The 26,141-nt window shown below is 47.8% G+C and overlaps 1 protein-coding gene across 13 annotated transcripts in view; it reads right to left on the reverse strand.

The window, feature by feature from the left end:
• Window positions 1–26,141, reverse strand: part of RC3H1 (ring finger and CCCH-type domains 1) — a 710,644-nt gene that overhangs the window by 212,798 nt on the left and 471,705 nt on the right. For all 13 annotated transcript variants that reach the window (XM_085601577.1, XM_085601575.1, XM_085601567.1 and 10 more), the window contains 2 exons: window positions 13,009–13,222; window positions 12,536–12,626 (listed from right to left, as the gene is read on the reverse strand). In XM_085601577.1, the coding sequence (XP_085457703.1) occupies window positions 12,536–12,626; window positions 13,009–13,222 (305 nt within the window). The remainder of the gene's footprint in view (window positions 1–12,535; window positions 12,627–13,008; window positions 13,223–26,141) is intronic.

Genomic DNA, 26,141 nt, shown 5'->3' on the forward strand with positions numbered 1-26,141 from the left:
ATGATATGCGGAGCAGCAGGAAGCAAGAAAGGCAAGCATTGAGAAAGGTTCTGGGGGCAAATCCACCACCGTAGAGCCTTTTTGATCGCCCGGGTCACCTGGATGACGTCGAAGGACCCCGTAAACTGGACTCATTGATCCGACAGCGCTTCTTGAAGGGGTCGCATATGAAGACAATGCGGAACTAATAGGATGCAAGAGGACATCATCCCGAGTAAGGATTTGAAGAGACGCACCGACAGTCTTCTTGGACATTATCCGGAGCGCCAACGACTGAAGTTTGTCTTTCCGTTCCTGAGGTGGAAATGCCTTCCTTTGTATGGTGTCGAGTGAAGCGCCCAGAAAATTCATGCGCTGAGACGGCTGAAGGACAGACTTGTCCCGGTTGAGAGTCAGCCCCAGAGCATTGAAAAGCGCCAGACAGGCGCTGGAAGACCTGGACACGCCTTCTAGAGATAGAGACTTGACGAGCAAGTCGTCCAGATATGGGAAGACTTGATGGTGATGCTGGCGTAGATATGCAGCCACTGGAGCTAGACATTTGGTAAAAATGCGTGGTGCCGATTTGAGTCCAAACGGCAGAACTCGAAACTGGTAATGCCTGCCCGCCACCATGAAACGTAGGAACATTTTGTGGTTGCGGTGTATTGGTATATGAAAGTAGGTGTCTTGCAGGTCTAGCGACACCATGTAGTCGTCCGCATTGAGAAGATGTAGTACCTCCTGAATGGTGACCATACGTAACGACTGTTTTTTCAAAAACTTGTTCAGATTCCTCAAGTCCAATATCGGTCTCCATTTTTTCTCCTTCTTTCGGATGATGAAGAAACGGGAGTAAAACCCCTTTCCCCATTGACTTGGGGAAACTCTCTCTATAGCTCCCTTTTGGAGCGTAAGCTTCACTTCCAAAAGTAAAGGACGTAGGTTTTTGTGAAGCATTGGGCGGGGAGGGGTTTGAGGAGGGATCCGGATGAATTCTAGAGAATGGCCGAATTGGATTAATTGTAGAACCCAGCGGTCCGTAGTTATTCTTTGCCAATTTGTAAGAAAGTGGGCAATTTCTCCTCCAATCTTGGAGTGTAGAGAGGAGTTGGAGACCGGCTGTAGTTGAAAGTCATTGCCGTCGAGCAGCGTCCTTTTGTCTTCCTCCTTTGCCACGAAAGGAGGATCTAGTGTATGAGGATTGTTTTCGCTGTTGGTATTGCGAACGGTATTGCTGGGAGGAAGGAAGACCGTTGCTGAAAATCTCCTTTAGTCGATGGTTGACCTCTCCCTCTTGAACCTCGAAAGGAAGGGTTCTGGAATTGTAAGGTAGCCAAAGCTCTGGCGGTATCTTTATGTTTCTTAAAACCCTGTAATGTCTCATCAATATGCGTGCCGAAGAGAAGTTGGTCGTCATATGGCATGTCCAGTACTTTGGTTTGGACCTCCGGTCTGAAGAAGGTTGCCTTTAGCTAACCTTTGCGTCGCAGGACAGCTGCGCCCGCAAGTTGGCGGAATCCGGTTGAAGCAATATCCATTGCGCAGTCTATAATTTCAGAGGCAGATCTTTCCCCCTCTAGCAAGATCTTCTTTGCCTCTTCTTTTGAATCCTCAGGTAAGTCTGCCAAGTATGGTGCAATGTCCGCCCAAATCTGTGGACTGTAACGTCCCAACAGTGCCAGGGCGTTGGAAGCACGCACTGTCAAAGCCGACATTGAGGAAAACAGTTTGCCGATGTTTTCTAGCCGCCTACCCTCCTTGTCCGGTGGAGCCATCAACAAAGCAGATGGGTTTTTTGACCTCCTCTGTGCGGCCTGGGTAATGACAGAGTCTGGCTTTGGATGGCCGTAAGACAAGCCGGGGCAGTGTCTGGCGCCTTATATTTTTTTATCCAGCCGCGGTAAAACTGGAGGGACCGAGGAAGGATTCTGCATAATCTTTATGCCTTGTTCCCAAATGTAGTCTATCATAGGGATTGCACGGACAGACTTTTTAAAAGGTTCCTTGAAATCATAGAGGAAACAATCTTGTTGGTGCGAGGGCATAGGTATCTGAAAGCGGTGGGCCGCTCTCTCTATGATATTATGAAAGCCGCCAATGTCCTCCGGCGGGGAGTCAGCTGTGGTAGGGGCAGGAGAAACTGGGCAGGGAAGAATGTAGTCATCCCATTCGTCTTGATGAGATTGGACATCCTAAAGCTCTCCTTCTTCAGGGTCCACTTCATCATCTTAATTTGTGGTGAGACGAGGTGGTGGCGTGACAGGCTCTGTTTGCAAAACCAATGGAGGCGGTCGTGGCCTTGGTGTTGGAGGCCCAACTGGTATCGGGGAAGGAGCCGGCGTCGGAAAACGTTGCTTATATTCAGATATCAGGAATTGGAGATCCGTGACTAGAGACGCAGGCAGACAAACCATGGATGGTGGAGGCTGCACATATTCCGGAGGTGAAACCTCCTGGTATTCCTGTTCAATGTTCTCATAGTCCGAGATATCCTAATATTTCACGTGCAGTTGTGATGGACTTGTCGCAGCAGGGAACAAACTGCCGTCATCAGATTCTTCCTCCTCAAAAAGTTAAACCGGAGGTAAGGTTGGGACCCTACTAGGTGAAGTGAGGGCCGCAGTCAGTGCACGTTTAGTTATTTTGAGGTGCACGTAAGCACTTTGCACATCAGTGTCTAAAACCGTCGACGGGCCCGTCGACGGTAGAGTCGTAGACTGTGTGTATGGACAGGCATCATTGACGTTTGAGACGTCGTCGACGAGGTCATCGTCGACGGTGTCGTCGAAGACGATGATGTTCGCTTCGTCGACTACGATGTCGACGTCGAAGCTTTCATCGATGGAGTGGTCGTCGTCGATGTGGTCAAAGACTGGGATGCGACAGACGTAGATATTGTCGTCGTCGACGAGGTAACATGGACTGCCGTCGATGGAGATCTCCTCGTCGATGAGGCCATCGTCGACGAGGTCGTCGACGGGGTGGAAACTGGCTTCTTAAAGGCTTGTTGCACATCCGGAGGAGAAGCAATCCCTGGCAGAGGCATGGCCAGGACCTCTGAAGACTTTTTGTGCGTCTTCTTTGGAGGTGGCTGCGACGAAGGGCCTGGAGATGACACCCTTGGTCTCTTTTGTGAGGAGCGAGAGGAGATAGAAGAACCTTAGCTTTCATCAGAGGACACAACATTGTCCTTAAGTCTTTGTAGCCAAATTAAAAGGCGCCCTTAGCGGTCTTTAAGGGTTTTAGATGAAAAGGTACGGCATACCTTACAGTCCTTTGAAGTGTGGTTAGGATAAAGACAATAAAGACAGTCTTTATGCTGGCGTCCACGTGAAGCCTCTTTCCCCACAAGAAGCACAGGACCTGAACAGTCCCTTCTTCGGGGTATCAACCATGACAAAACCAAGTAAGTTTGAGCAAGAAACACTGGAAATCCAGAAGAAATGAGCAGAGCTCAGTGGAGACTCCCTTAGCACGACGTGCGGTAGAAAATCTGAGGGACTAGAGCTCCTTCCAGGAAGGTTCTAGAGGGTGGTGCTAGCTGATTGGCTACTCGCCAAACTTTGGTCCTTTTTTACATAAGGACGTGGATATGTTACTAAGATAAGGCCTTTTTGGGGCCTATTAATCTATATGTCTACTAAGACATTGCTTTGTTATATACCGGGGACTCCCATCCCAACGACGGGGAAGGATTCAGGCATGTGAATCTATGAAAGAAAACCTAATACTGGATAAACCTAACCTACAATCCATGTCTGCTCTGAGGCTGCCTAGGCTGCCACACAGCAGACATGTTGCTGGACCCCTGGGTGGAAGAGCCCCTGCTCTCCTCGGCCTGCAACAATGCACATCCTGGGCGAGGTGCTAAATCTCCTCCCCCAGGATGGGCAGGGGGAAGCTTCAAAGGAATGCCGCCTCTATGACCTTCCCCAGGCCACTGCAACCCCCCACTCTGGCGGGAAGCTTGGCTGGAAACCCCAAATAAGGACGGGGGATGTGCCAGCCTGCCAACCCCACCCCTCAGGTGGGGGAGGCGAGGTGAAGCACATCTCCGAGCTCTCGCCATCTTGAAGATGGGAAGCCCTACTCTATCAGGACTAGGCTACTGCCCCCCTCCCACAGAAGAGAGGCAGGATAGGGGGTGTGCCCACCCCAGGACAGGGACCCATTGGTTCCTGCCCTTCACCTACCTGTAACGCCCCTAAATCTAGTATTTAGGGGCACCCTGAACCTTCCTTCCCCAGATTCCAGAATACAAAGAAGAGCAAGAAGAAAGAAGACCTGCCCTGCAGCTAAGAAGAGGAAGACACCAACTGCTTTGGCCCCAGGCCTACCAGCCTGTCGACCCTCGAACCTGCTCCTGCCCCGGATTATGATCGGCTAATGAGCGCCTTAGTGGCTCATGAGTTGGACTGTTCTGGTGTCAGGATTATGGCCTGTGGAGCAGCACATGGAGTCCTCGAGAATTGGGACATCGGAACGGCGGCAGCTGAATTCTTGGCGAGAAGTTATCTTGAAGAAAACGCCAGTTGTCCTCTGATGGTACTAGACGCTCCGGTTGTTGAGGAACATGTGTGTTCCTTCCCCTTGCTGAATTGGATGGCAGATAATTTTGCAGAACGTTCCAATGATTTCCTCTTGGAAGCCGTTGCAACTTATTGTGCTTATACCTTGATGGATTAACTTGGAAGTCATCCGAATTTCCTGTGGGATGCCTTTTTGTTTTTTTTCTTCCCCTTCTCGTTGACAATCCATCGATGATAATTTTTTTCCCTTTAAATGGTTTTTTTTTCTCCTCTTTTTTTCTTCGAACTTTTCACTTACCTTATATGGACTCACATTTGTGCCCTTGGTTCCGTTATATCGAACTTGAACTCTGCGTTCTTGAAATTGCGCCCCTACTGGTTAGTGGTCCGATCAAGGGGGGGGGGGGTGTAGGGAAGACGGCTATTTATATACGTACAATGCAAAGTTAGCACAACCGCGTTAGATGTTAGAAAGCCATCTTACCACTTTTTGCTGCTTTTGCACACGACACTGTAGATACATGTTATTAATTAAGAAATGCTTCCTCGGCTTTGCTTCACATGAGAACTGTCTGTTGTTCACATCCCTAACAGTGAGCTGCGACCTTGGTCTGAACATTGTGTAAAGAAACAGTCTGGGTCGCTAGACGGTGCATGTTGTTGGGTTCAGGTTGATCGGCCCACTATTTAGCCATAACATGCACGCAGCTGCAAATCCCTTAAAGTCGAGTGCTTTTAATATTGCAGGCTGCATGCTTTAGAGACATTCGGAAGAAGAGCTTTCCCAGGAGCAGAGTCTAGCTGATCCTGTGATGTGATTCCACTAAGCTGATCTTTACAGTATGGAGTTCCCCATTCAAACCTAGAGACCTTTTATTAGTAATAATAATAATATTAGTTTACTAGCGAAAGGAAGGTGGCTGTCATCCACTGTCATTTTATTATGATTACTCCTTTCATTTTCTATGGTATTGTAACTATGCTGATGGTTTTGATATTAATCATTTGTCTGCTTATGTTAGCCAAAGTACTGCATCTTAGGACACGAGGTTTATAAAATAAACTCGTTAAACTTTACCGTGTCTCTGTTTATTCTGTTGTGGACTGATATGAGAATAATTACGAACAGGTATTTCTGATTCCCACCATTCCTGAGAATACACTAAGTCGCTTGTTCTGGGTTGTCTATACATTGGGACCGCCGAGATAAAAATCGGATAACGAATGGGACACTGATGCTGGTCGGATAAGGGGTTCTGGGTTCTGAGGTGAGTTTTTGGTACACCACAATTCACTGAGGTCCTGGTTTCCTGTGCATAGTTCTGTGCATAAGCAGAATCCCTGCAACAACAACTGTACTTACCAGTAACCCAATTTTCTCCCATAGGATATCATTGACTGTTTTTCTGTGAAATTTCTTCTAAGTGTCCATTTCTGCAATCTTTAAATAGTCTTTAAAAATCGTATAATATCTGAAAACGTAATTTGTTTTGGATAAAGGTCCCAGTACTGAGTCTAGGTACCCAGTAGTGGATTACAAAAGTAACGAGAACATACTGTACCTGCAACTTGAATTTTCTTCCATAGGGAATCATTGACTGTTTTCTTTTAAATATTTTTTAAGTGTCAACTTTTAAAATAGCTAAATATTGTTTAAAAATCATCACAGTAATTAAGTCGACTTTCATCACTTGATTCTAAGTACTGACCCAGGACTGAATCTAGGATCCAGTCCTGGAATTCCAAAAGTAATCCTAAAAGTTATCTGTTGCAATGCATTGTTGTGTTTAAGATAGTGTTGCCTATTGCAACCACTTGCAACTGTTTACAAAAGTCAATTGCATATTGCAGAAGTATTTATATAAAGTATCTCATTCTGAGAAAGAATATTTTAATGCCAATTGTTGGTTCTAAAATAAAACAAGCATATATTTTTTTATATACCAACCACTGGCCTAGAGTTCAGTTATTGAGTGTGTGAGACCATTTGCTGACTGAGTGTGTACAACAAATGCTTTACACTGTCCTCTGATACTGCCTTACTGCTCGACCAAGCTACCACTTTAGAGAGTAAGGTTATATCTAACTTTAGCCTCTGTCAAACCCTTGGGGACTGTGGACTCTGTACACCCTGTACCTTTTAAGCAACAGTATATACAGAGCCACTTTCTCACAGTACCGTCCTGTAGGGGAGTCACCGGAGGTCGCACTGGAGCCTGCGGAGCCGGGGACGCCACCCGCTCAAGTGAAGCCACACGGCCTGGAGAGGACCCACCCGGCACCGTCGCTGGAGCCGGTGATTCTTCATGAAGCCTAGAAGCCTCTGAAATCTGAGACGCAGCAGCTGGAGATGGTACTGGCGTCGCTTGAGGAGAAGGAGTAGGAAAGATGAAGTCCCTTCTCCGAGGTCGCTCAGCTGGAGTCGGCGACCTCAATCTCGAGACCCTGGCTTTCGAAGATCGATGTCGAGAGGTATGTCTCCTCTTGGATTTTTTATGCTTCTTCGACCTCGAAGTGTGAGAAGACGAAGACTTCGCCCTCTTCCTACATCTCTTTTCCTTTTTGGCTTTCGCCATAAACAATTTGGCTTCACGTTCTTTGATAGCCTTAGGATTCATTTTCCTGCAGCTCCTGCATTCCTCGACGTTGTGGTCCGAGGATAAACACCACAGGTAAGATATATTGATCCCATTCGTCGCCCACTGGATCCTCCTGAAGAAGTGCCCCTTCTTCTGGGTGTTCTTCTACATCACTCTGCAAAATCATCTCTAATTGTAATTATTGGAAGGGTGCGCACTTTTTGCACCGTAGGCGGAACCACCGAAGCTTGAGCTGCAGGTTGAGATCCTCCTGAGGTATCCGTGGCAGGGGCGTTAGCATCCGGAAAACAGCAATAGTAGTCATTGACCATGTGTCGTAAATCAGACACTAGAGAAATAGGCATAGACTGACTCTTCCCTCACATTAGGATGTGCATCTTCTTCCTCCTCATACGACTGTTGGAAAGACTCATCTTTTGGAGCCGGATACTGGACGGTCTTTAAAAGAAAAATCCCCCTGCCCTTCCTGGCATTCGTCTTAGTCTGTAGTTGTGAGGGGCTATAGGCCACTCCATATGACCCTTTATCTTCAGACTCCTGCATATCCAGCAGATTTGAGGGAGGAAGCGGTGACATTTTTGTCCATGGGGTAAATTCTGTGGATTTTTTTGTCCGTCGACGAAACCGTCAACTGTGGGAAACTCTTGATTGAGATCATAGTCATTGATCTTGCCATCGGCGATTAAAGGTTGTCGTCGACGGACTTTTTTAGGGGTGTATGAGGCAGAGAAGATGAAGATGACTTCTTGTCTTTTATCTTCTGCTTTTTCATCCACTTTCTCCTCAGTAGAATCGGTCTTAAGCTTTTTTTTTGAGGAGCGTGCCTTGGAATCATCCTCTGAGTCAGTCTTCAAGGTGGCCTTCATTTTCTGAAGCCTCAACAGCAAACTAGCTTCTCTGTCCTTCAAAGCCCTGGGCAGCCCTGAAAAGTTGGGAGGCTGTTTCATCTATGGCCGCACTTTCAGTATTTACACTTTGGTCTTTGGCTTGGTTAATCAGACTGCAGCTGCCCTTTGCCCGGACTCACGCCAAAGCCACCCCAAGCTTCGTCAGACAGCCTGTGTACGCAAAGATGGTACAATTACAACGGTGCCAGGGTCCACTTTCAACGAGCATAATAAATACGGACTAAACATATTTAAACTTGTGACCTCTCCTTATACACAGAGCTCTGCTGTCAGCACTTTTACCCCGTACCCTGAAATACTCTACTGAAGCAGGCTCACGTGACTTGCAAGTTTCACACAGATTTCTGCATCGGACACTTTAACTCCCTCAGCCACATAACAGGGAGTGCACCCCGCAGCAGTTAAACATACATGGCAATATTTTACAACAATAAAGTGATAGATTATTTTTTTTTAAACTGTGCTCCCAATTTTCTCCCACTGACTTCTATTTCAGGCTGGGGAAACCTAAAACAAAGCCTGTTTTGCATACAAAAATTATAAGTCATCTGCCTAAATCAGTCTAGTGGCATATATACACACAAGGACAGACGTGCACAGACACTGTTCAGGAAAAAACTAGCAGCAAACAAAACAAGCAATGACGGTGGAGGGGTGGACAAGGGGGAGGATGGGTGAAGTAGCAGTGAGACTGCATGGGGATGTAAACCGCATCGGAAAAGTGAAACGGGACGGGGCAGCCATTGCGGTTTTGGACAAGAATTTAAAGTCCCCGAAATTGCTTGGCTGAGAAGCAGGCGTTTTGCAGCCCAGACCCAGCAGATTACTAGACGGACCACACACTATGGCCTGTGTGCTCAGGAGTCAGTCTGGGGCATTATGTGCCCCCGGCCATCACGATTGCGGACCTTCAGTAGTTGCTGTGATTTTCTTTCTTCTTTTTTGGGGGTGGGGGTGCATGGACAGCGCATTCGTTGCTCGGCGAGGCATGCTGTAATCAGGTAGGGACTTGAAGTTCCGCCCACTCTCCGCCCATATTTTTCATTGGCTTGTGCCATTGTCCACTGTAAACTGTGGCTGTTCATTGGTCAATAGGCTTAGTAGTTCCTCCTTAGTACTGCATTGTCTCATTTTGTAAGCTCCAATGGTGACACCCCCTGTTAAATGTGTTGTTATTCAGTAGGCTTTAATTACAGCCTTTGAGCACGATTTACTCAAATAGCTTTGTTCGCGGTCTCCTAACATCTTTTTATTTTTTAGAACACTAATGCATTTCCAATGCAATAGGTCTCACATTTGCGAGAGTTTAAACTATTGGAATTGTAAATAACGCTTTTGATTTATCTGTTCTGAAAACACATAAATAAAAGGCATTGTCATTTACAATGCCAATAGCTCAAACTCCTAATGCGAGACCTATTGCATTGCAAATGCATGTACTCTTTTTGTCCAGACTCAGGGATCTTGCTGTGTGTTCCTGACCCCATAGTAAGTATATGACCGGTGCCTGGCTGTGTGCTCCTGGCCCTCTGTCTGTTGCTTGTGCCAGTCCCTTCCTTACTACGTCGTGCTAGCCCTCACCCTCTATTCCCTGCCCCTCTCACACTTTAGCTGCCGATGGACCCTCCCTTTCTTCCTGCTGCCCCCTCACTGAGTACCACTGACTCTCTCGAGGTTGCTATAAGCCTCGCTGTTTCTGCCCCACACTCGCTTTTCCTGGCTGGCTCTATATAAACATTGCCCCTATGTGCAGAGACAACGAGAGCCCGCGATGAGATAATCAGTTATTTGAAGGGATTCGGTGCAGGCTGCACAGCTGACACATGCTTGGCTGCTGCTGTGCTGGGACCAGTCTACTCTTGCAAGAACTGATTGCTTATCGCACCAGTCATTTCAGAATCAATACCTACATACCATGCCGTAGAAGTGATGTTTTGTATTTATGTCACAAATGCATCACGGAACGGTCACTGCAACAGACAACGTGAACACTAATCACTCGCTTGTGCATGGAAGTGCCTGGTAATCAATTTTTAGCGCCTATTAGCGTTCTCAAAGCCTTTCCAATTATGCAAGACTTTTTTTGTATACACCAATGTCAATTTATAGTGGGGCAGGTTAGTGTGCCTGGCTGGTATCCACCCCCAGAAGTCTAGGAACAGTCATTTAATAGTTGTAAGGAAGCTGTGATTCGGGATTCAAATAATATTTTGTGTTTTCACAAGTTTTGATTGCATTTCACAGCACTCAAAGCATAAGATTAGCAGATGGCCATGACGAAGGGGGCATATCCATTTTCTGGTTTTCTAAAAATATACTTATCTGCTGCTGTCTATAACAGTGAAATAGAAGGATTTGAATCCCTAGGCTGTTAAAAGAAATCCCTGGAGCAGAGCATTGTGGTTCTGATGACATGGAGTCACCTGATTAATTTAATGATTCTGCCTTAATGCTTCTCAGTTTTCCAAATTCGCAATGATTTTGGTGAGGGTTGCAGAGTGATATATTCCAACTTGTAACCTGCAGATTTAGTGCACAGACCTCTATCACCAAGAGAACATGCTATTAGGTCACCCACTAAACAAGCATTTGCAATACAATAGGTCTCGCATTTGCGAGAGTTTGAGCTATTGGCATTGTAAATGACAATGCCTTTTATTTATCCGTTTTCTTTTCAAAACAGATCATTAAAAGGCATTGTCATTTACAATGCCAATAGCTTAAACTCTCGCAAATGCAAGACCTATTGCACTGCAAATCCTTGTTTTATTATGCAGGGCTCGAAAAATCTGAAAAATGGTACTAGTCCTGCAGGTCTAGTACCTTGAAAACTCTCCTCGACCTAACAGTAACCTACTTGACCTCCGTCTCTGAAAGCGGAGCAAATGTGACAAGACAACAAGATTTAAAGGCATCTTTATTGCTCATTTGCTTTGTGAGCAATAAAAAGGCCTTTAAATCTTGTTATTTTGTCACATTTGCTTCGTTTTCAAAGACAGAGGACAAAAGTTAGTATGTTTTCATACTCGCTAGAAAGGGCGAGTAGGACCTAAAAATAGCTCGACCTCATTAAATTTAGCTCGCAAATGCGAGCGGTCGAGTGGATTTGTCGAGCCCTGTTATGGGCATACTTTAAGCGCCACACAGGACAGACAGCATGGGAGAAACGAAGACCGAAAATAAAATTCCAAAGGGCAGGGAGGAGAGGGGCTGCCAACGTTTAGTGAGCATTGGTATAACCTTACTAGGTTTCAAATACAAATATGCATGATACGCGAAAGAACGGGTGGATGGTGGTGCAAGAACAGTAAACGAGCTGAAGCAAAATAAATAGTGCGCGAAACGTGCATAAGTGGTGAAAAGTGAACTGATCCGATCCATGTAACTGGGCAGGCGCCAGGGCAGAAAAAATATGGCCAAAAGACAAGACAAAGAAAACAAAGGGACCGTAGAACAGGAAGATTTTACAAGGGCACTACAAGGAGCCAATTACAAGTGATGGATGCGGCCAAAGCCGACAGAGAATACACCATGCCTCGAGCAGCATATGCGTGCTGCTAGGCTCGACCTAACGAACCCATAGGAGCAGACACCCAGCCACACAGACTTTGAGCACAGCTAACCATTTCCTGATTCTCCCTGGACACAACTTATGTTCTTTCATTCTTCCTGGGAATAGCCACACTCCTTGATCAACCTCTGTACCACATCCACTAGTCTCATTGCTCTCTCCGGCACAACTAGCTTTCTTTGTGAAAAAGTCAAATATTTTACTCATCTCTCTGCCGAGGAATAAAATGTCTTCCTTTCTAGACATACCCCACTCTAACGCATAAAGGACTGTAGGGCTGAAGTCCTTCACGAGCCGCACTATTGAAGCCAAGACGATGACATGAGACCTGAATGAACCAGTCTGAGTCACAATGCAGAGAAAGGATGACTGGATGTGCCTTTGGTCTGAACGATGAGTATGTGCAACAAACAAAGGTGATGGAAGGAATATTAGAATATCAACCACTGATGAGCACTTGGATCCTAGGTCACAGTGACCACATACATAACTCACAACTGGAAACACCAGTCACACTTTGGCCATTAAGTGCAACAACCAACAAGCAGGGGTGAACCAGCACAATAAGAGGGAAGGAAGGTGAAGAGAAATGTTAAGATATGAAGAACAGTCTTGGTACCGGAGCTCGCAACAGCATGGACTACAGACGCTACAGCACCGACTACAGACAGGGAGAAAGACTGGGATGCAAAGCTCCCTACACTGTCAAACACTGAAACCTCAGGATGCACTAAACAGAGTAGTCAGAAGAAATACCCAGGTTGAACACAATTTCTCACAGCACTAAATACAGTAGACCACGGAGGTACATATAGCCTTTAACAAAGTACAATGATTTTGATGGAGATGCTAATAATCTCAATTATCTATATTTATTAAAGTTCTTGGATACCCCAGAGTAATAGCCGACAATGGTGTGGAGCTCTAATAAGTGGTACTTCATACCTCTCGGTGAAGTGTCCCTGAGAAGACATGTTTTGGTGGGCGTTATATGCAGGACCGGCCCAGCCACTGTGAGCGCCATACGGACTGTACTCTGTAAAACAAAAGAAAAACAATGCCATGCTTACTACGGTACAGATCGAGACCAAGGTCAGTCATAGGAAGAGCAATGATGTCTAACCACATTAAGCCACCCAACACCATACACCCATAACTCAATTAAGATGACAAAGCCATTCAGACATGCAAAAACATCAAAGCTTTGTATAGCTTTTTGTATTTCAGTCCAAAGCTAACCTCATACATGGCAGGTAACACTAAATGCTACAATAGATTACTAAAACGTAGAATGAAGACATGTTTTTGCCAAACCACGCCTGTAATCTGATTACGAAATAGGAAGTACACACTAAGTGTGAATCTGTTCTGGACATTTGTGACAGATGGTCCTGTTAGCCAGCTATATTTTGACGCACCCGATATGCCCATGGTTTTGGCAGGCCCCGTTTGGCCCGCCATAGCCTGCATCTGACCAGGTGTCTGATACAAAGTCTTGGAAGTGCGTGAGATGGCACCAAAGCGAGACACTGTGGGTCTGTCTCCGAAAGGGATGAGGTCATCGTCACTAGCTTCCGCCACCCTTCGCTGCAGTTCGAGGCGTTGGTCTCGTAAGCCCTTGGCTTCAGCATTCTAGAAAGACAGAAGAATCCATAACAAATGAAAAAAGGACTGTCAACACAGAACACTTTGAGTTATGACAACTTCAAACTTACAAGAGTAAATGTGCACAACACACAAATCAAACTTCAGAACGGAGAAGGTGTGTGGTGGATAGAGAGAAGACAAAATAGTCCTCCTGTGTAGCACATGTACTCTTAGTCTCTAAGTATTTCATGAGTGGGACCATCATCAGTATTAGGACCATGGCAAAGTTTATATGCTCAGTTTATTAGCAATTAAAAGCAGCTAAGCAACAATATGTACAAACATGTATGAAAGTGTGATTAAACCATCCATAAGTACACCACTGGGACAGAGAAAACAATGGCATACATACTTGATCCTTATACAGTCTAGCTGGATCTCTAAACTTGAATGTACTTATTACCAAGCTTCAAATGAACAAGCATACATATAAGTAACAAGCGAGTGGTCATGATTACCATCCACTTTATTCCTGAGTTCAGTTTTCTTTCTCAAAACTGAACCTTTGTTTCCACAATTGGCACAACTATAAGTCCCTTGTAAAAGGTACCACTGGTACCAAGGGCCTTGTGGTGACCAGAGAGGGTCTATAAGAGCTGCAGCATGTATTGTGCCACCCTCAGAGACCCCTAAACAAACACATACTCACAGCCATTGCAGCCTGTGTGTTTTGGTGCAGACATAACTTAACCCCTTCGGTGCTCATGACGGAATGGTTCCGTCATGAGCACCGGTGCTCCTGTGCTCATGACGGAACCATTCCGTCATGAGAACAGGGGCACTAAATCCCTCTGCTGAAGACAGCAGAGGGATTTCCCTTTTTTTTTTATTGGCCTCGGGAGGTTGGGGAAGAGCTTCCCCAAACTACCAAGGCCAATTTGCATTTTCATTGCAATGCCTATCGCGTGCATGGCACGCTGCCGTCATTGCAATGAAAATGAAACTGAAATGAGCCAAGAGGCTCATTTCAGTTTCACTTTCTATGTGCTCAGGGGGCTATCTCTGCCCCCTGAGCACGTAGAAAGTCAGGAGAGGTATTGTTGGAAAGGGGAGAATCTCCACTTTCCAATGGTACCCCTCCCCAGTGGATCCCTGGGGGGCGATCCCCAAGCAGGGATCCACCCACTAGATACCAGTCAGGGGGAGCAGCCCCCCATATTATTTTGGGCAAATTTAGTCTTTCTGCCCCCCTCCGAATGGGGGGTGGGGGGGGGGGGAAAGCCTGCTAGATACCAGGGATGCTTGTTTTCATTTTATTTAGGGGTGGGGGCTGTCCCCCCCCCCCCCCCCCGGGTGAAGATGGGGGCGGCAAACCCCAATCTGCCCCCCGGGGGGGGGGGGGGGGGGGCAGAGAGCCCACTAGACGCCAAGGTTTTACAATTAATTTAGGGGTGGGGGCTGCCAAAGATGGGCATGCCAATGCCCGCACACCACTCCCCCCACAAAATTCCTGTCTTTCTGCCCCCCGTGGGAGCAGAAAGCACCCTAGAAACCCAGTGATGCCATAACTTTCCAGAACAAAAAACAGTAAAAAAGGATTTTTTCAGCTAAATTTGAGGTTTGGAGGGGATTCTGGGTAAGAAAACGTTGGGTTATCCAGGCAAGCCATACCTCCCTTTAATCCCACGGGTGTCTCGTTTTCCGAAATCTGTGGATTTGGTAGGTTTGCCTAGCTCGCCGCCGAGCACAGGGCCAAAAACCCAGGTGACCCCCCTCCCCCTTGCAAAACCAGGTTGTTTTGTGATAGGCAATTTTCATATCGCCTCAATACGTTTTGGGCCCTTGCCTGTCGCGGGTACTTGACCCACCCACACAAGTGAGGTACCATTTTTCTCAGAAGACTTTGCGGAAAGCGGGGTGAGTGGAATTTTGAGGATCCACACAGATTCCAGAACTTTCCACCACAGAAATGTGAGGAAAGGAATATGCTACTCACCAGTATGCATCTGTTCTTGGCATGTAGAGCTGCAGAACTACACACTTGTGCATAGATCGCCATCTGGTGTTGGGCCCGGATGTTTGCAGTTTGTGTCTCCTCTTGGAAAGTCTTTAGAAGTCACGAGGTCGGTGACTCCTCCTTTGGATCGTATTGCGCATGGGCTTCGGCTCCATCCTCAGATTGTTTTTCGCCAGCAGGGAAAGATGGAGCGTAGTAGTAACAGTGACGATGCCCATGTGTGTGCTATCTAAATAAGAAACTGGGACAGATACAGGTAGCTGGTGAGGCAGGTGGGCGTGTGGAGATCTGCAGCTCTACATGCCAAGAACAGATGCATACTGGTAAGTAGCATATTCCGTTCGAGGCATATGAGCTGCAGATTGCACACTTGTGCATAGATTATATAGCAGTACCCACCGTTAGCGGCGACCACCCGTATCTGTTGCAGTGGTGTGAAATAACGTTTTGAGTACAGCCTGGCCCACACTAGCTTGTTGCCTAGTTTGCACATCTACACAATAGTGTTTGGTGAAAGTGTGCGGTGTTGACCATGTAGCTGCTTTGCAGATATCATCTAATGGGATGTTCCCTAAGAATGCCATGGAAGCCCCGATTTTTCATATAGAATGGGCTTTCGGGGGAATGGATAGCGTTCGCTTTGCTTTATGATAGCAGATTTGAATGCATTTTACAATCCACCAGCTATCCCCGATATTGAGATGAGGTTACCTTTGTGCGGTGGAGAGAAAGAAAGGATTAGTTACTTACCTGTAATCCTAGTTCTCATCCAGGGGTATTCTCATCAAAGTCATAATCTATGAATAATCCCCGCCCATGTGCGGGATCCCGGAGCATATAGAAAAAACCATATATATACATATATATGCATATGTGAAAACATATACATGCAGCCTAAAATGTTTCAAACATGGTAATGCTGTAAATTACATAGGTTTGCATAGCAGTGCCCCCTAACCCATAAGGAAAAAACGGAAGCACCAAGCCAATTGTAACACAGCACTGCTTTATTGCCATAAAGCAAACTTGTAATTGTAGGCATTCACCTGTAGGCTGCAGTAGAGTATAAAGAAATAAGAAAAACGGACACCTTGCCTTTAAGGCATTAGAGTAGGGGGACCGTGCCTTTAAGGCCTGCAGGAGACCCCCTGCTCCCATGATGCACTACAGGTGGCAGTTGGGCCAGTTCTTTTTGGCGGTGCATTCGCACCTGAACATATCTTGATTGCAGAAAACAATACCTTAAGGAAAACAATGCTCGTCCGGGGAGGTGGGTGGGTTGCTTATGACTTTGATGAGTATACCCCTGGATGAGAACTAGGATTACAGGTAAGTAACTAATCCTTCCCATCCAGGGGATACTCATCAATAGTCATAATCTATGAATAGAGTAGCAAGCCCATACCCAAAGTCTCGCGGACGAGCATCATAGCATTTAAGACTTGCAGTCACATCACATAACATAACCGTCATGCAAACAAGTTCCTCAAAGAAGCCTGCCCCACCTGGGCGTCGGCCTGTGCGTCTGAATCTAGGCAATAATGGCGCGTGAAAGTATGTACTGAGTGCCATGTCGCCGCTTTGCAAATCTTCCCTCGAGTAGAGTGTGCTCTAGGTCTAACCTGCAAAACCTTATGGGACAGTTAGTAAGCCAAGGCTATACAGGAGACAATCCATCGAGAAATGGACCTCTTGGAAGCAGCCAGCCCTGTGTTAGTGGGCCCGTAATTAACAAAAAGCCTGTCGGACTTTCTAAGTGAGAGAGTCTTAGCCAGATAAAATAAAATTTCAACACCCTCCGGAGATCAAGAGAATGTAAGGCTCTCTCCGGGGGAGTGGTTGGCTGCGGGAAAAAGGTGGGCAACGTGATCACCTGGTTAATGTGGAAGTCCGAGACCACCTTGGGCAGAAAACTCGGATGTGTACGGAGCACCACTCTATTAGCATGGAAAACCGTGTAAGGTTCCTTGCAGCAGAGGGCCTGAATCTCGCTCACCCTGCGGGCAGAAGTGATGGCCACCAAGAAGGCAGCCTTCCAGGTCAGGTGTTGCAAGGATGCCTTATGGATAGGTTCGAAAGGGGACCCCATCAGCTTAGAGAGTACAATGTTGAGTTCCCAGGAGGGGGAAGGAGACCTCACTGGTGGAAATACTTTCTTAAGCCCCTCTAAGAAATCCTTAACCACTGGCATCTGGAAGAATGAGGTCTGGGTAGGAGATTTCCTATAAGCTGTGATCGCAGCTAAATGGACTCTGATGGAATAATAGTTTAACCCAGACTTCGCCAAGTACAGTAAGTAGGGGAGGATAACCTGTTCTTGACCCCTGATCGGATCAAGGGCGTTATCCCTGCACCAAATACAGAATCTCTTCCACTTGAAGCCATAAGACTTCCTGGTAGAGGGTCTTTTCGCTTCACGGAGGATGTTCATACAGTCCGGTGGCAGATCTAAATGTCCATACTGGACGAATTCAGGAGCCATGCTGTCAACCGGAGGGAGGGGAGGTTAGGATGGAACACTCTCCCCTTGTCCTTGGTCAACAAGTCCGGAAGGCAAGGCAACCTCCGGTGTGGCACCTCCGACAGCTGGAGTAGGTCCGGGTACCACCATTAGCGGGCCACTCCGGGGCTATTAGGATCATCCGAGTCCTGGCCCTGTAGAACTTCTGTATCACAGCTGGGATGAGGGGGAGAGGAGGAAAAGCGTATAGCAATGTCCTGGACCAGCTGATCAAAAGAGCGTTCCCCTGAGACCCCCGTTGGGGGAACCTGGAGGTGAAGACGGGGCATTTTGTGTTTGTCGCGTCTGCAAAGAGATCGATGTCCGGTACTCCCCACAGCCGGAAGATCTCTTGAGCGACGCCTTCGTTGAGCACCCAGTCGTGCGCTTTGACGAAGTCTCTGCTTAGGCCGTCTGCCTGCACTTTCAGGGTCCCTGGCAGGTGGACGGCGACGATCGACAGGCCTCTCGTCAGAAGCCATCTCCAGATGGACTGAGCCTCCAGCGACAGCACTCGAGATCTGGTGCCTCCTTGCTTGTTCAGATAGAACATAGTTGTGGTGTTGTCTGTCTGAACCTGCACATGGTTGGTGTGGAGGGATGGGTACAGGGATTTGAGCGCGAGGTGAACCGCTCAGAGCTCCAAAAAGTTGATGTGATAACTCTGCTCGACATCGGACCAGAGACCTTGTACTTGAAGCTGGCCCATATGAGCACCCCAGCCCTGCATGGAGGCATCCGTTACCACTGTCTGTGTCGGTGGCGCTTGATGGAAAGGAACGCCGTGAAGTAGATGGGAGCGTTTCATCCACCACCTGATCGAGTCTTTGGCTGCTTGGTGAAGGGAAAGAAGATCGTCCCATCGGCCAGACCTCTTTGACCACTGATCCTCTAGGTCTTGTTGCAGAGGTCGCATGTGAAGACGTGCATTGGGTACAATGTAAATGCATGAAGCCATCGACCCCAGACGAGAAGACACTTGCCTGGCTGTGGGAAATGCGTTGTTGAGAAGCTTGCGGCATTTCTGAAGCATGGATGATAACCTCTCCTCCGAAGGACACACGCTTGCCTTTGCGGAGTCCAGAGAGGTGCCCAGGTAGTGAATCCGCTGAGTGGGATTGAGGACCGACTTCTTGTAATTGACCTGTAGACCCAGTGATCGTAGCAGCCGGAGGCAAAATGATAGATGACTCCGGAGATGAGCCGGCGTTGAACTTTTCAGGAGCCAGTCGTCCAGATAAGGGTAGACTAATATCTTCCGCTTGCGGAGGAAGGCAGCCACCACCGCCATACACTTTGAGAATGTTCGTGGAGCGGATTTGAGGCCGAATGGCAGGACTCTGTACTGATAATGCCGACGAGAGACCTGAAATCTGAGAAATTTTCGATGCTTCGCTGATACAGGGATATGAAAGTAAGCATCCTGAAGGTCGATGGCGCACATCCAGTCCCCCTGGTGGAGATGCGGGAAGATCTGGTGCAGGGCCAGCATTCGGAAATTCTCTTTTCTGACAAATCCGTTCAGGAGCCGGAGATCGAGAATGGGTCTGTACTCCGTGACCGCTCCTCGTTTTGGAACTAGAAAATACCGGGAGTACACTCCTTGATTTCTCTGCCCGGGTGGAACTTCCTCTATGGCGTTCTTGGAAAGGAGTGTGGCCACTTCGTTCTGTAAAAGTCGTTTTTGGATTGGAGGGAGTGCCTGCCTCCGTGGTGGTATCTGCGGAGGGGGAGACTTGAACCGCAGCAAGTAGCCATGCTGCACAATATTCAGCACCCATCTGTCTTTTGTAATTGCTTCCCATTCTGCCAGGTGAACACTGATACTTCCTCCTACCGGAGTGGCGAACGAGCGCGGAGGAAGTAAGACCTCACTGCTTCGAAGGCTGCTTGGTGGAGGACTGCTGCTGTTGTGCATGTCCCCTTCCTCTGCCGCGGCCCCTTTGCTGGAACTGGGACCTCTGTTGATTTTGGGAGGACCATTGGGGTGTTTGAACGCGCTGATGGAATGCACGTTTGTCGCCCTGACGAAAGTGCTTACGGAACTCCTTCCGCTTTTCCAGCCCAACAGCCTTAACCGTATCCAACTCCGCCTTCATCTTGCTCATCTGCGTGCGCCCCAAACAGACGACCCGTTAAAGGGGAGATTGAGAATCCTCTTCTGCGCATCCGGCTTGAGGCCAGTTAGCCTCAGCCAGGCCGATCGCCGTGAACAGACGCCCTGCGAGTAGCCATGCGCGGCGAGATCCGAGGCATCGGCAGCCGCGCTGATGATTTGGTTGGCTACCAGCCCGCCTTCCTGGAGAATTTCTGTGAAATCCTGCCGGTCCTCTCTCGGCAATTTTTCAGCGAACCTTGTAAGGGAATCCCACAAAGAACGATCATATCGCCCTAGCAGGGCTGAAGCGCTAGCCACCTTCATGTGCGAGGCAGAGGTGCTGCACATTCTTCTGCCGTAAGAGTCCATCAGCTTGCTGTCTTTCTCAGGGGGTACAGAAGATGACACTGAGGCCGAGTGAGCTTTCATGGCCGTCGCCACGATCACTGAGTCCGCTGGCGGGTCCGCCCTCAAGAACAAGGGATCCTCCGCAGGGGCCTTGTACTTCTTCGCTATTCGGGACGGCACCGCGCCCACCGTAGCCGGAGCAAGGAACGTGGCCATGGCAGGTTCCAACAATCCTGGCACCAAAGGTAGCAGAGGTCTGGGTGCTGACCGGTGGTGCAATGTATCGAAGATGACTGAAGTGGGTGCCAGAGGGGTGTGCAATGTGATGTTCAGTTTTTGCGCACCTCTACCCAGAACGTCGGAGAAAGTGGTGATGTCATCCACCGGGGAAACTCTAGAAGGAGGTGTAGAAGAGAAGGTCGGAGAGTAGTCCCGGACCGAGGACCTTGTAGATGAAGAGCCAGTATACGATTTGCTGCGTCGCCTTTTGTGGGGGCGGTCACTGTGGTGAGCCCTGGACCGTGACCTTTGCTTTGACGGAGATCTTGGCCGTTTGTGCGTGGATCGACGGTCCCTGGAATGAGACCGACGTGGGGGAGGAGGCCTCGGACTCCCTCGAGGAGACGTACTCCGACGCGGAGAGAAGCGGGATGGAGAATACGTGCGGGAGTATTCCGATCCCGGACTCCTACATGTGCCAGTGCCCACATCCTCCAGCCAGCGAGGTGACAGTCCGAACCTCTCTTGAGCCTTAGGCGACTTCTCCGGAGAGATCTGCACGATGTGCAGGCCTGGAGACGATGACCGCTCTTCTGAAGTGACTCGTCTCTCCGCGGGCACTGCGCCTTTATCCTTAGACGTCGACCCCCTCGACGTCGAGGACGTTTGCGTCACCATAGGTGCCAAGTGTTGAGTCTGGTGTTCAGACCTCAACGGCGGTCTCGACGTTGAACGCCGATGGCGTTGCGGAGACATAGACGCTGATCGCCTTCGCCCCGGTACCCGATGTCGACCGGAGGACCTAGACGTCGATAGTCCCTGACGTCGACCTGGCGACTTTGACGGCGACCTCCCTAGACGTCGACTGGGCGACGTCGACCTTCCATGGCGCCGAGGGGGGGTTTGTCTAGATGTAGAGCGACCCACTCGTGGCGAAACGTACATCGCCGCCTCTCTCGACGCCGAACCCCTCGAGGGCAGCGGAGAGTGTCTCGACGTCGACGGAAGCCTCGACGGAGACAGTCCAGATCTCACCGGACTAGCAGCCTTCGAGCCCGAAGGACTGCGCCTCGACGCCGACTTACTTTTACGCGGCGGAGAATCTCGACGGTGAGATGACCCTCTTGATGCCGAAGTCGTCCTCTCGTGTGTTGACGGTACCTTAGACGTCGACGACGAATGACGTGCAACCTTGGTCTTCCTGGAGTCAGGAGAGGTGGTATGTCGCCGTTTTTGAGCCTGGGTAGCTGAAGAAGGTGGTCTAGAAGAAGAATGATTGTCCTCCCGACGGCTTCTTTCCTTCTCCAGCTGGGCATGTAACTTGATGCGCTCTCTGTCCCTCAGAGTGCGCTTGGAGAACTTCTGGCAGTGGGGGCACCGGTCAGGAGTGTGTTTAGATGGCAAACACACGATACACACCGAGTGTGGGTCTGCCAGCGCCATCTTATTTCCACAAGAAGGGCATTTCCTTAATAAAGGAGGCATACTGACTGGAAAAATTTCGAAATTTTACAGTACACCAGTAGAAAATGCCTTAAGGAACCAGAAGCAGCCGAAATTTTTGAGAAAAAATCAAATCTTCAAAACTTTCAGTCAAAGACTGAAGAGCTCAAGCTCCAGGATCCTCACAGAAGGAGCTGGAATAAAGAACTGGCCCAACTGCCACCTGTAGTGCATCATGGGAGCAGGGGGTCTCCTGCAGGCCTTAAAGGCACGGTCCCCCTACTCTAATGCCTTAAAGGCAAGGTGTCAGTTTTTCTTGTTTCTTTATACTCTACTGCAGCCTACAGGCGAATGCCTACAATTACAAGTTTGCTTTATGGCAATAAAGCAGTGCTGTGTTACAATTGGCTTGGTGCTTCCTTTTTTCCTTATGGGTTAGGGGGCACTGCTATGCAAACCTATGTAATTTACAGCAATACCATGCTTGAAACATTTTAGGCTGCATGTATATGTTTTCACATATGCATATAAATGTATATATATGGTTTTTTCTATATGCTCCGGGATCCCGCACATGGGCGGGGATTATTCATAGATTATGACTATTGATGAGTATCCCCTGGATGAGAACAAACAGTTGTTTGGTCTTACGGAAAGGTTGTGTTTTGAATGTAGTAGAGTAAGGCTCGTTTGACATCCAATGTGTGAAGAGCCCTTTCTGCAACAGTCTGTGGTTGCGAGAAAAATACTGGTAGTTCTACTGTTTGGTTTAGGTGAAAGGGAGAAATGACTTTAGGGAGGAATTTTGGGTTGGTACGGAGAACTACCTTGTTATGGTGCATTTGGAGAAAGGGTTCTTGAATGCTTGTATCTCACTGACCCTTCTAAGGGAAATGATGGCTACAAGAAAAGCGGTTTTCCAGGTTAGGAATTGTAGTTCGCATTTGTGCAGAGGTTCGAAGGCCGGCCCCATTAGCCTTGTGAGAACGATATTTAAGTTCCACACAGGTGAGGGTGGCACTCTGGGGGGAATTATTCTTTTAAGGCCTTCCATGAAGGCTTTGATGGCAGGCACTCTAAAGAGTGATAGATGTTGCCTGTTTTGTAGGTAAGCTGCAATAGCTGCGAGGTGTAGTCAAATGGACGTGTAGGCTAGGTTGCACCTTTGTAGGTGGAGTAAGTAGCCTATGATGTGTTGAATGGACACGTCCAGTGGATTGATGGTGTTGTTATGGCAATAAACAACAAAACGTTTCCACTTAGCGGCGTAGCACGCTCTAGTGGTAGGTCTTCTAGCTTGTTTGATGACGTTCATACAGTCAGGGGGAGGATTTAGGTATCCGAATTCTAGGAGCCAGATCGCAAGGTTGAGCTGCGCTGGGTCCGGGTGTTTGATCTCTCCATGGTTCTGGGTTAAGAGGTGTGGCGAGAGGTGTAGTTTTTGGTGCGGTACTACAGATGGTTCCAGCAGTGTGGTATACCACGGTTGTCTGGCCCACGTTGGAGCTACTAGGATTAGTGTGAGGAAGTGCTGTTGTAGTTTGCACACCACTAGTGGAATGAGTGGAAGAGGCGGAAAAGTGTAGGCAAATCTGCCTGACCAGTTCATCCATATCGCATTTCCTTTGGACAATGGGTGTGGGTATCTGGCGGCGAAGCTTGGCCATATGGCGTTTTCGTGGGTGGCGAAGAGGTCTATCTGTGGATGCCCCCACATTTGAAAGTACGGGTGAAGAACTTGCGGGTGAAGCTCCCACTCGTGGATCTGTTGTGTCTGCCTGCTGAGCAGATCTGCCACTGTGTTTTGGACTCCCGGGATATGCTGAGCTAGGAGAAAGATTTTCTGGGGTATTGCCCATTTCCATATGCTCTGTGCTAGGTGAGAGCTGTGGAGAGTGTGTGCCGCCTTGTTTTTTAATATAATACATGGCTGTCATGTTGTCTGTTCGGACCAGGACTGCCTTGCCTGAAATTTGAGTTTGAAAAGATTTTAGGGCTAAGAAGATTGCTAGTAACTCCAGATGGTTGATATGGAGTAACTTTTGTTGGTGTCCACTTGCCCTGTGTGGCGAGATGTAGTAGATGAGCTCCCCAGCCGGAGAGCGATGCGTCCGTTGTTAGTACTATTTGAGGAACCGGGTCCAGGAACGGTCGACCTTTGGAAAGGTTTGTGGTGTTCCACCACTGCAGAGAGCGATGGGTGCGACCGTCTACCAACACCAGATCTATCACTTGCCCCTGGGCCTGGTTCCATTGGCGCGCTAAGCACTCTTGGAGAGGACGCATCTGGAGTCTTGCGTGAGGTACTATGAAGATGCAAGAGGCCATCATCCCTATTAGTTGCATAAACACTCGAGCTGGAAGGGAGTGTTGTACTATGAATTTTGTGCGTAGAGCTTGAATGCTTGCAATCCTGGCAGGTTTGGGGTAGGCTAGTGCTCTTGAGGTGTCTATGGTGGCACCGAGGTATTGTTTTATGTGGGATGGTTGGAGATGGGACTTCTGGTGGTTTACTGTGAAGCCCAGCTGGTGGAGTAGTTGAATGGTGGTAGACGTGTGTTGTACACACTGATTGTATGACCTGGCTTTTATCAGCCAGTCGTCTAAGTATGGGAAGACGTGGATGTGTTGTCTTCGCAAATGTGCTGCTACCACTGCTAGGCACTTGGTGAATACCCTTGGCGCTGTTGTGACTCCGAACGGGAGCACTTTGAATTGGAAGTGTTGTCCGTCCACTACAAATCTGAGGTACTTCCGGTGAGCTTTGTGCACTGGAATGTGGAAATAAGCGTCTTTTAGGTCTAAGGTGGTCAAAAAGTCGTTTTGGGAGAGGAGCGGAAGTACCTGCTGAAGCGTTACCATATGAAAATGTTCGGAGTGTATGTATGCGTTTAGGGGCCAGAGATCTAGGATGGGCCGTAGAGTCTCGTCCCTTTTTGGTAGGAGAAAATATAGGGAGTAGACTCCCATGTTTTGTTGGTTGGTAGGAACGGGTTCTATTGCCTGTTTCTGTAGGAGGGAGATTACCTCCTGCTTTGGGAGTATTAAATGTTCTTGTGACATTGGGCGCTTGTGAGAAAGTGGCTCTGTATATACTGTTCCTTAATAGGTACAGGGTGTACAGAGTCCACAGTGCCCCAGGGTTTGACAGAGGCTAAAGTTAGATATAACCTTACTCTCAAAAGTGGTAGCTTGGTCGAGCAGTAAGGCAGTATCAGAGGACAGTGTAAAGCATTTGTTGTACCCACTCAGTCAGCAAATGGTCTCACACACTCAATAACTGAACTCTAGGCCAATGGTTTATATATAAAAAATATATGCTCGTTTTATTTTAGAACCAACACTTGGATTTAAAATATACTTTCTCAGAATGAGATGTTTCATATACTTTTGCAATATGCAATTGACTTTTGTAAACCGTTACAAGTGGTTGCAATAGGCAACTCTATTTTAAACACAACAATGCATTGAGCTCAATGGAAAATTCAAGTTATTTGCAACAGATTACTTTTTAGATTACTTTTGGAATTCCAGGACTGGATCCTAGATTCAGTCCTGGGTCAGTACTCAGAATCAAGTGATGAAAGTCGACTTAATTACTGTAATGATTTTTAAACAATATTTAGCTATTTTAAAAGTTGACACTTTGAAAATATTTCAAAGAAAACAGTCAATGATTCCCTATTGAAGAAAATTCAAGTTGCAGGTACAGTATGATCTCGTTACTTTTGTAATCCAGTACTGGGTGCCTAGACTCAGTACTGGGACCTTTATCCAAAACAGGTAAGTAATTACGTTTTCAGATATTATTCGATTTTTGAAGAATATTTAAAGATTGCAGAAATTGACACTCCGAAGAAATTTCACAGAAAAACAGTCAATGATTTCTTATGGAAGAAAATTGGGTTACGGGTAAGTGCAGTTGTAAGTATTGTTCAGAGTCAGTGCTGGGCACCAAGATCCAGCACTGGGAGCTCACCTAAGAGCAGGTGAGTAATGTCGTTTTCGTTACTCAGCTGATTTTTTGGTGAATATTTTAAGATTTGAAACGTCCACACAGAAGAAATTTCAGGAAAAAGCCAGTCAATGTTACCCTATGAGGAATATAGAGTTTGCGGTTTAAGGGTAAGTACTCGACTGGCAGAGTTGAGGTTCTGGGCATAGACTCAGGGGTCCCCCAGGGTCAGGTAGGTACAGTTGGTTCACCCTCAGCGACTGTAGGGCGGCCGGGTGCAGAGAGAGTTAGGCCCAATGTTATCCTATGAGGGATAGGGGGGCCTTGGTTGGTGGCTGCTGACTGGCAAGCCACGCGGCTGTGGGAGCTGGGCTCCTGGTCACT

This window comes from Triturus cristatus, chromosome 4_2 (assembly GCF_964204655.1).
Source record: "Triturus cristatus chromosome 4_2, aTriCri1.1, whole genome shotgun sequence".
Lineage (NCBI taxonomy): Eukaryota > Metazoa > Chordata > Amphibia > Caudata > Salamandridae > Triturus > Triturus cristatus.